The sequence below is a fragment of the Anoplopoma fimbria genome, chromosome 18 (genome assembly GCF_027596085.1).
Source record: "Anoplopoma fimbria isolate UVic2021 breed Golden Eagle Sablefish chromosome 18, Afim_UVic_2022, whole genome shotgun sequence".
NCBI classification, from domain to species: Eukaryota; Metazoa; Chordata; class Actinopteri; order Perciformes; family Anoplopomatidae; genus Anoplopoma; species Anoplopoma fimbria.
Window position 1 is genome coordinate 12,895,138 of NC_072466.1, and position 11,056 is coordinate 12,906,193.

General features: G+C 37.8%; 2 protein-coding genes across 2 annotated transcripts; one reads left to right on the forward strand and one right to left on the reverse strand.

The window, feature by feature from the left end:
* Positions 1–1,493: 1,493 nt before the first annotated feature.
* On the reverse strand, positions 1,494–7,837 carry eif2s1b (eukaryotic translation initiation factor 2, subunit 1 alpha b). The gene is made up of 8 exons (XM_054618445.1): positions 7,697–7,837; positions 6,086–6,328; positions 4,724–4,803; positions 4,320–4,471; positions 4,091–4,197; positions 3,440–3,537; positions 3,102–3,245; positions 1,494–2,477 (listed from the first exon to the last, which is right to left on the reverse strand). The coding sequence occupies exons 2-8, from the start codon at positions 6,324–6,326 to the stop codon at positions 2,352–2,354; spliced, it is 948 nt and encodes a 315-aa protein (XP_054474420.1). The 5' UTR covers positions 6,327–6,328; positions 7,697–7,837; the 3' UTR covers positions 1,494–2,351.
* Positions 7,838–7,906: 69 nt separating this feature from the next.
* On the forward strand, positions 7,907–10,916 carry atp6v1d (ATPase H+ transporting V1 subunit D). The gene is made up of 9 exons (XM_054618446.1): positions 7,907–8,160; positions 8,722–8,839; positions 8,945–9,024; positions 9,105–9,172; positions 9,273–9,317; positions 9,393–9,496; positions 9,924–9,990; positions 10,073–10,151; positions 10,256–10,916. Exons 1-9 carry the CDS (start codon positions 8,120–8,122, stop codon positions 10,398–10,400), a joined length of 747 nt encoding a protein of 248 aa, XP_054474421.1. The 5' UTR covers positions 7,907–8,119; the 3' UTR covers positions 10,401–10,916.
* The last annotated feature ends 140 nt before the right edge of the window (positions 10,917–11,056 follow it).

An 11,056-nucleotide genomic window follows, 5' to 3' on the forward strand; every position in this document is an offset into this window, starting at 1 on the left:
AGTCATATGGTATATGATTACAAAAATAACATTTTGACAAAATGTAATGAATAATTCTTAATGTGCAAGTATAAAATTGCATTAACTCTGGGTTTCCACAGGGTCTGAAAGGAAGTTAATAGTTGATGAATCAATTTAGTGACAAAGAAGACCCTTAAAAAGTCCTAAACCCATTTCCAAGGTATTTCATTTTGTAGCTTGATTTTAACAGTGTATGATTGTTCTAAGAAGTTGTACGCTAATGTTTGTGTGGATTTAATCATTGTGTAGGTGTGTAGATTCAAAACTGAAACCGTGTATGCAAAAAGACATAAATATGCGTACTCATTCTTTTCGTCAGCTTTATAAAGATACATGCATGCCCGGTTCTGTTTTAATTCAATTACTTTTTTTACAATTTTTTAACGCCATACTAAACTAAAACATTTTTGTGGCTTACATTACTATTCCCATTCATGAAAATGTAATGCCATAGTATTGTCGGCATACTATACTATGGCTTTTTTATGACATTTTTTAAGCTTACCATACTTTGTTTTTTATATTACTTTTAATGCCATACTATACTATGGCTTTTTCATCACATTTTTTATACCATACTATCCTATGCAATTTTGTGGTATATCTTACTATGCACTTTTAAAAAATATATATTTTACCTTAACAAAGACTGTTTTCTTTAATATTATTTTTATTTTTTTCATTCGATAGTCCACTGACAGCAGGGATTGGCTCCAGGCCCCCCGTGACCCTCAACAGAATAAGCGGTTACGGATAATATACGAATTAATTAAATTAATATAGCTAACGTGATAATAATATAATATAATCATGATAATAGTGGTGTCAAAATTTGATATTGTAAAAGCCCTATCATTGGCATAACAGACATACAGCATAAAAGACAATAACATACAGAATCAATATATATTAGGCAAATTAATATTGAGTTTGTGTATGTCGTAGGTAAAAAGAAATGTGGCTTTGGGTTTAATTCATTACTGATATTACTCAAATAAACCTTGCATTGGGTTAATCACTTAATTAGCTTTGTTCCCACCCTGTCTATCTGAATTATGTTGCATTGATACAGTAGTCCAATGTGTTATCACAAACTTTAGTTGTGCAATCTAACAATTAATGTGTATTACGTTTAAGTGTGTCGCTGATGTACAGGATTAGATAATGATGAGGTCTCAACTTTATGGAAAGGGTCTTAAAAGGTTATAAAAGTAAATTCAGGATTCCTGTATATGCTCCTTAATCAGTGATTTGTTTTTATGCATGCACTTGCTTATAAAACTTAAGTCTTTCTCTTTGCTGGACTGGAAAAAAAAGCAGTGATGAGAAAAAAACTCAACTTTTAAAGAACCACTGCAATTCTAAGTGATTAAATAATCTAACATTTGTAACATTTCCAATGTCATACAGAGAAACATGTTAAAATAATTTCAAAGGTTATTTGAGACCATAGATAAAAGATTTATTCACTTGACCTTTTATATATTAACATCTTGGGTTCTGTCAATTTAAAATTTCCGTCAGCGTTGTGTCAAATTTTACATGTTTGTGGTGTAACAGAAAACATTGAAGACTGTTTAATTATATCCTACTGTTTGATCTTTAATTTACCCAACAAAGACTTTGAGGGATAGTGGGTCGCAATCACTTTCTTAGAGTTATGTAGTGGGAGAACCTTATTGTTTAGTGCTGAAATACATGTTAATTATAAAGGACAACAATCATTGAATTAAAAAGGTAAAGTCTGGTGCCAGCTCATTCAAAATTCTCACAGCAGCTGACAAAGACGCATTTAGATCAAAACTTCCAGAACTTTATTGATGCCATGTGAGCTAAACAACAGCAGGTCTTGCCAGTAAAAACCCTCTAACTGGAAGGAAAAAAAAAAAGCACATAATGTCACGACTGACCGGTGTTGAGACTGACGAGCCTATGCGTTTCTCCTTTAAATCAATCACATCCAGTGACCAGCCAGAGATGAAGCGCCATGGATACTGAAGACACTGGGCTCTTAAGCAAGAGGTAAGTGAAGGCCACTGCTTGTAAACAGCTTTTGTTATTTTATTCAAATCGATGTCATTAAAATAGAAACTGTATTGTTGTTTAATTTGTAATTTAACTTTCTTTCCATATCTGCATAGGAAGACGGCTTTTTATGTTACCATCTTCTGAAACAAACCTTGCTAGAGAACAAACTGGGACGTTTGCCAATGAACTATTAACGCCAGTTAATGTTTGCAATGTACGTGGAAAGTTAACATCTGTTGGACTGGGTGACTGTGGCTAGGTCTGTCCACGTTTCTATTTGATGTTTCCAGCAAAGACCGACTCTAGTCCTCTGCTTTGGCCTCCATCTCCTCTGCATCGTCATCTCCATCCACCTCTGCGTTCTCTCGCTCTAGCCTCTCCAGCTGCCGGGCCAGCTCTGTCTCATCAGTGTCTGTCACCACCTTGGGCTGAAAAATTATAAAAAGAAGTTACATGTATTAATGGAGAATTTTTGTGGTAGTATTTTGGCCTCTCTTTAAGGGGGAAAAATGTAATCTGATATTAAGGAGGTGAAGTAACATTTTGAGGAAAAGCAAGCAGTGATGTAAGAATAAACTCATAATATTGAGAAACAGTGATAAAGTTGTAATTTATGAGAAAAGGCCAAATTGAGATAATTTCACAAGTAAAAGCATATAACATGGGAATAAAATATTCATGGTATATTCAGAATTTTTCTTTCCAAACAGCAGTACAAATACTTACTAATGTCACAAAATCACCAAATCTGAAGATACATGTTTTTCTCTGGACAAGGTATGATAAACTAATATTAAAGTAACTAGTAATATATTTGCCTCGAAGATAAAGTGGAGTACAAGTATAAAGTTGCATAAAATGAATAATCAAGTACAATTCAAATACCTCAAATAAGTACATTACTTAAATACAGGACAACCATTGCTCACTGTACACCCTAGCCTAACTACAAATTGTATTGACATTTAAAAAAAATGTTAAACTGTATAAAATAAAATAAAAACACAAAGGACATGGAATGGCCTTCGCACAAACAAATTGTAGTCACTCACCTCCATCTGGATGTTAAAGACGCCTCTCTTCTCCTCAATCTTCTCCTTGATAGCAGCCATGGCCTGGTTGAGGACAGACAGGCCCTCTGTGCGCTCCAGAGTGGTCGTTGTCATCACGTAGCGGGGTGGAGCGATCAGGTTGATCTGCCAAGAAGAAGACCATGTTAGTCTTATTTACACTGCATCACATGGCATTTACACTAACAACTAAAGCAGAAGGTAACTTGTAATTCCCTTTATTCTTAACAGCATATAACAAGAGTGCAAGGTCACAAGTTTGACAATTCAGCATCAGTGTACAAACATGTGGCTGAGACGGGTTGAAGCGGTGATAATACCTTGATGGGCATGGCCTCTGTGGAGCAGCCAAGCCCGGCCCTCAGAGCTTCCTTCACGGCATCAATGCCCTCATAGCCGTAACACGCCACTTCAATGTCTGCAGTTGGGAGGGAAAAAAAGATGAACACAAAGTGTGATTATAAGTCAAATCTTCACCATGTTACGTGATTGTCTAAGTCCAACTGAGAATCATGATACAGCTGGAATAAACATCAGTATATAGGAGCATAGTGTTCCTGTGGGGCTGTAGCGGTATATTGGTATCACAGTATACAACGGTACAAAAATGGACTGTTATCATACTGTGTACATTTGCTTATTTACAGTATAAAAAAACGTGCACGAGTTGGGCTTTTGTGCACCCTCAGTATATGTTAATAATTATACGTTGTTTTAAAAGCTTACAGCTGATGTTATTTTTCATTTAGAAGTTCATTTAACAGTGCTGCTTACATGTACACTACCATGATTTAGTTATATAAAATAGTTAAATACAATTTTAAATAAGGTATATAATACTTTTTATTATTATTATAATGTTCTCATCCCTTTAAAAAGTGATTGTAATCAATGATAATAATACAAATAATAATATCAGTGAAACACTAATTATTCTGATAACGGCGTGGTACCGTTACAACCCTAGTTACCTGCTCTGATTTTGACAGCCTGTGGAGTGAGTCGCCTGTTGATGTTATCGATGAGCACATTCCTCTCTTCCTCTGTTAAGTCCAGCCCATCCAGAATGGCAGGATCTCTAGTGCGGGGAATAACAACACAATTTGAATTGATCACATCAAATTAAACATTCCTTGCAAAGGAAGACATTTTTTTTATGACTAGAAGCCCCACAATAATGTGCTTGAAACAACCACTTACGATACGGCCTGTTTAAAGACATCATAAGCTCCGTATCCTGGCCTCTTGTATTTCTCATCAAACACCCAGGCGGTGCGCTGGTACAAGCTCTCTAGCTGCTCGTCCTTACTGTATTCCAGCACCTCTGCAACGTGTCGCAGGATGCTGTACACCTGCAAACACAACAACAGCATCAGCTCAGTTAGAATTCTGACGTCAGATTCACAATACATCCGAATGTTTATAAGAGATCAACAAAAAGAAAAACGTCAGAGTATTGTCGTTTTTAACAATCCAGAAATGTACGAAAAATTGTCATGTATGCACAATTCACCTTTTGACAATGCTGTACACAAATTATGTCAATAATTTCATTAATTAAGTTAAAAAAAAAAAGGAAAACTCCTTTGGCAAATGTCACTTACAGTTTTGGATTTGGTGAATTTATCTTCACACTTGATGGCCTCCTCTGGTGAAACTCTTCTTTTTGACAAATCAATGTATCCTAAAGACAAAGCAGAGAAAAGATGCATCGCGGTAAATTAACATTGTCAATAGGAGACCTTTCAAAAAACAATGTCTTCTGCTTCGGGATTGGACCAGTAGCAATTTAAAAGCACTATAAGTACATTCATGTAACCACAATAACATAAAAATAATATAATATAAAACATTTTTGGGCGGGCTGATTACTTCATAAAATTAGATGACAGACATTCGAAGCCTAAATAGAAGCTTCACATGTAAAAAAGGAGGTGGCTGTTTATGTCAACGGTTAACTGATTTATCAATACACACCATCTATTACCCATCTTCCACTAAAACGTTATGGTTTAGGCTTCAGTTGCCTGCTGATCTCAGTCTGCTCCATTATTCAAATGATATACTCATATTTATTTGCATGATGAGACCAATTCATCTCAAAACAACATTTAGACAAATATGTATTGTCCCGGAAGGAGATTTGATTTCACAGCCTGTATTTATTCTACAGAGAACAATATAAATAAGCACTGTGCCAGACTCTGTTAAAAAAAGTTAGCCTTTTAAATGCTACATTGCTGGTCAGCAACTGGCCATATGGTAACTTGGGGGGCAATTGAGTCTTATGTGCTCGGATTAATTTGACATGCAGTTAACACCCAGTCATAATTTAGTTTTAATGAAAACTCAACTCCTGGTATTTGCACCTGATGTTCTTCACCACTGTTGTGGTAGATGTAAATAACAGGAGTAACATGCTTTAAAACAAGCTTTAAAAGTGACATTTTTTCTTTGAAATAAGCGCCGTTTGGTGGATCTAATTTATGCCAATGTGAGAGGTGGTTTGGGAAATTAAGTTATAAATATTTGGAAAAGTAAATGATTAATATTTTAAGAAACTTCTAAGTATTACATTTGAGAAAGGAATTTTGTATGGTGTTAGAGTAAGTGTATACCCCTTCACCCTTTGCACTTAAACATATATGCTTAAATATATATAAATAGAGTAATGCGTCAACAAAAGAGACAATAAAAGATGTGCAAATATTACAGTCATTTAAGGGTAAATTATTCTTTGGTTAAGTTAAAAAATAAATGGATGTATGGTTTACTGATAATGATTTGTAGTTTAAATTATCTGGTCAGTATATAAATTAAAGTTAAGCCTGTGGTTGGTACATTAGGTCAATTCACCTCCCACTTTTGGAACTGGCAACTAAGCCCTACACGAAGGCCTAGATCCAACACTAAACACACCACTAATGACCTTCACTTCTAGTGTTTAACACCCTCCTTTCACTTACCCTTCTCTTTGTCTACTCGGATGACGACCACGCACTCATTGCGTCCTATGCGGATGAGCTTGTTGATGGAGCGGATACGTCGACGTGACAGCTCGCTCAGGAGGATCATGCCCTCGATGTTGTTGTACTCCAAGAGGCTGACGTAGGCGCCCATCTCGGCGATGGACCTCACGTTCACCATCACAACATCCTCCACCTCTGGGAACCGGTGCTGGTAAAATCGACAGCTGAGGCCCGGCATCGCTGAGAGAATAGAAACAAAAAGGAGAGACGGGAGTCAAACATTTGAAGCTGACATTGTGATCGCAAATCCTCCTAAATGGGATACGCTACCAACTTTAGATATGCTGAAACATATAATTCAGCCTGTAAAAACAACAGTTTGAGAAATAACCCTGATGATGCCATAGTGATCATTGATTAGATGTGACTATTAGCTTTTTTTAAACAGAAAACCTATGTTACAAACTGAGTATGTGGGTAAGTACAAGGCAGGAAGAACAAAAAAAACTACCACGTTGAATTAAAGTAATGCAGACCCTAACTAGAAACTAAAAGTCAGGATATCTGCTCTGCTGCTTCGGCTATGACGGGATCTTGGACCCAACTACACTTTTTTCTACATCTTTTAAAATTATATAGCTCAGTTTTATTTGACGATGAGGGCCATAACCTGTGATGGTGTTGATATAACTTTGTTTTTTTTAAAAAGGGGCCACAACAAGCCATAAAGGTTTGGATCCACTGATGCCAAAGAAAGCAACCAATAAATCAACACTGACACATCTATAACACTGACATAGATGCAAAACGTTGAATAAAAAAAAAAACCAGGAGGCTGCAGAATCAGTCCTTCACTGGATGTCAAAGGTCATGAATCTACTGCTACAACATTAATACAGACAGACAGAAGGTTAGATCAAATCACTTCTAACATTCACTCTCAACAGCTCCATGAAGGTTATAAAGTACATCTCTGGTGGAGATTGTTTATGAGAGGCGTTGATATATACTTGATCTCTGTATGCGGAGTATTGTTTTACCGTTTAGTTTAACTGACTCCCAGTTTAGGTAACAAAGACAAAATAATAGAGAAACCTCTCGAATGCGTACTGAATAGTCACAACCATGTGAATGGCATTTGTTGATCTGGTTTCTGGATTCCTTTGTCACGTTAGAAAGTAAAACTGGAAAATAATCCCCAGATAAGTAGAGGGAGATAAAGCACTATGAAATGAACTGTTAGCGGAGAAAGGGAAAATGATATTACATATTTTTTAGTCTATGAATGGGATGATGCAATGCAGACCAACGAGAAGCCCCTTAGTGAGCTTACATTCACAAAAATAAGAAACTCCAACATAAAGTGATTGCAGCAAATCAACATCGACTGTGACTAGTAACAACCACGGAGTTAAATACCGGGAGACGAGAATACAAGCCACAGACAATTACTTTGGTGTCCGTTAGCTGCATAGCTAACAACCCGGCTCACTGCTCACATGCGGCACATGTAGGGCTGTCGAGGCTAGCAGTTAGCTAGCCAGCTAGCAGCTCCGTGTGCTCGCCTCTCCCCGGTAAAAAAAGCATCTTTACCAAATAAAAACTCACCTGTGTCATATGGTTACAAAACGATACACTTGAATGTTCTGCACTGTACGTGTTAAAAAAGTCCGATTATATTTCCTTCGGGGTTTTTTTTACTGAACGATGCGGGCCCGCTAGCTCACATTCATGGGTGTGCTAATTTCTCGACCCGGAAAAGATCGTCATGGCTTATCGAGACGCGCATGCGCAGAACGCGTTCGGTCCAGTCACATGACCAGAGGCCAGCTGATCATCACGGAGAGAGCTAGGCTGACAAGATCACGACCATCGCATCGACCTAGGCTTCTAATCCTGCACAATAAACAACGAGGTGTCGGTGTTGTGTGTTGTAGTTTAATTAAATAGAATAAAAGATAACGTATCAGAGTTTATTTGAGGAAAGGTCAGTAAACAGAAGATCGCAATCATCGACCAAAGGACGAGAAGATGTCTGGAAAAGAGAGGATCGACGTTTTCCCCTCCAGAATGTAAGCAGCTTGTTTGCTAGCTAGTTGCTAATCCACTGTAGCCTCACAGCCAGATGTTATTATTCTGTTTAGTTGATTAATTATGTCACAGTCTCTCCGATTTAGTTCAATTCATCTCACCTCTATATCAGGGCCAGGTTACTGTTAAAAAGAGGAAGGAGTTATTTTTTTGTAGTTGTCATGTGATGTTTCTATGATCATCCCAGTGTGAGCTGTCAGTCTGACATGGTGTCTGAATCTACTGCCCTCCAGACAGTAAAAGTCTTGACAGTAACATTTTGTAACCTGAGTATTTACTGATCAGCAGAGTTTCCTGTGTTGTCTGAAGGGGTTCATCAAGACCACTGATGTAGATTAGGGATCCTGATATGAGACTGCATGTTAGTGGGTTAAAATGTAAAACACCAGCTGGACAGCTAAAATAACAGGCAGTGTATGCCCATGTGTGTCAAATAATCTACATAACCTCTGTAACTATTTGAATCATGTATATACTTGCAATGTAATTGGGGAGAATCAAATACAGCGTTCAAAATGTTTGGGTTTTGCTTTGGCTTGCAGGGCTCAGACCATCATGAAGGCTCGGCTCAAAGGGGCTCAAACAGGCCGCAACCTGCTCAAAAAGAAATCTGATGCCCTCTCCATGCGCTTCCGTCAGATCCTCCGCAAGATTATTGAAGTCAGTGGAAAATGATTGATAACCGACATTGTTCTCCTTACATCTGTTTCTTCTAAGTTCTCTTCATAGTTTTCTGAATGAGGTCTTCTTATCTCTTTTCCACAGACTAAGACTAAGATGGGAGAGGTGATGAGAGAGGCGGCCTTCTCATTGGCTGAAGCCAAATTTGCAGCTGGAGACTTCAGGTAAAAATCACAGAAAGATCATGGGATGTGGCAATAAATTAAGGTTCATCTGTAACTCACATCTGTAATTCTGTCCACAGCACAACTGTAATCCAGAATGTCAACAAAGCCCAAGTGAAAGTCCGTGCCAAGAGAGACAACGTGGCAGGTTAGTCCAAAAATATCATCTTTTTTTAACTTTGACTGTTGGTAAAACAAGTTTTTATGTTTTGTTTTACATACATTTTATATGTTTTTCATTCTTTTAGGTGTCACGCTCCCAGTTTTTGAACACTATCAAGAAGGCGGGGACAGTAAGTCACGTTTAGATAAAATTAGTTTTTGTGTCTAGTAAATGAGAGCGTTCTCACCCTCCCAGTGTCTTTCAGGTTATGAGCTGACTGGTCTGGCCAGAGGAGGAGAGCAGCTCTCCAGGTTGAAGAGGAACTATGCCAGAGCTGTTGAGCTGCTGGTGGAGTTGGCCTCCCTACAGGTAGGGGGCGCTGTTACAAATACACTGAGGTTTATTCAGCTTAGTTTTATTACCTCTCAAGTAAAATGTACAATGGTGGAATAAAGAATAAACTACCAAACAGCATCAAGTTATAAAAATGACCTCCACCTTAACCAACAACATTAAAATGCTGCTAACATGTTAATTCATCAATAATAATGATCAAATATGCAAAGTGCTACATTATTATACTGTATACTATTGCAACTCTCTGAAGGGGACCTGCACAGAGACCTTTTTCAAATCTGTAAAGCAGATTTTGTTTATATTACAAAGTATTATTTTAACATTTGTTTCATCACTCGAAATTCAATGTTAGAAATACTAGTCAAATTACCGCAAAATAGTATACAAAAGTTTGGAGTTACTGAGATATTCCGACATGTTTCCCACTTTCTGTCTGTAGACATCTTTTGTCACTCTGGACGAAGCCATAAAGATTACCAACCGCCGTGTGAACGCTATTGAGCACGGTAAATTCACACTTAACATGCAATTGTTGCCTTTATTCTTAAAGAAAGTTCAGTTAAACCTCATCTTTATTCCACTTTGCAGTGATTATTCCCCGGATTGATCGCACCCTCACCTACATCATCACAGAACTGGATGAGAGAGAACGAGAGGAGTTCTACAGGTGGAAACCTTTTCTAGCATTCCAATAGATCTCTTATTTTACCTTTTTAATTTAAACAACTTACTCTTTCTTAAACCTTCTTTTTTTGTTACCTCCTCTGCCAGGTTGAAGAAAATCCAAGAGAAGAAGAAGCAGCTAAGGGAAAGGACAGAATTAGAGATTGCCGAACGCCTGGCTAAACTGGGTCCCATCGCAGAGCCCACCAACATGCTGACAGAGGAGACGGATGAAGACATGCTGTTCGAGTGAAGTGCTCTCAAGGCAGACAAGCCCCCGACTTCACCTAACATCCTATTTATTCTGTGCCTCTAAGGCCATGTCTATGTCTTATCGTGCAAGTGATGAAAGTTGTTTTCTGTGTACTTGTCTGTGATGATTTGTTCTATTGCCTCAGTGCTGGAAGGTACGGTGTGTTTCCAGATTTCATCACTGTACAGAACCAAGGTGTCGTCTCACGTGGCTGTTTACCCACAAGGGAGTCAGTTCACTATTCACTGGTTTGAGAGTGAATATTAAAGAAGCATTTGGTGTGATTTACTGATTAACCTGTATATATTTCGAGTTCCTCACAAGATTCAGATCCATTGCATGCTGTGAAGCTTAAGGTGGTTGTAAATTTCAAAGTGTGTGCATCTGTGTTGTGGAGGTTGGTGTTACCTCATTTGAGGATGTTTACCATTGAACCAGAAAACCCTAAGGTTGCCCTGCTGTAAAACTTGCAAGTGAACAAAGCCCCAAACTTCAATCAAATAAATATGTTATCAGTATCCAACCATTGTCTGGATTTCTTGTTAAGATTAGAACAACAGGTTTTCCATCTCATAGGCTTTTGCAATTAAGAAGCTTTTCAGTTCGATATATGAAGTAAAAGAGGACTGGGTAAAGCTGCAGGATCAAATTTCTTT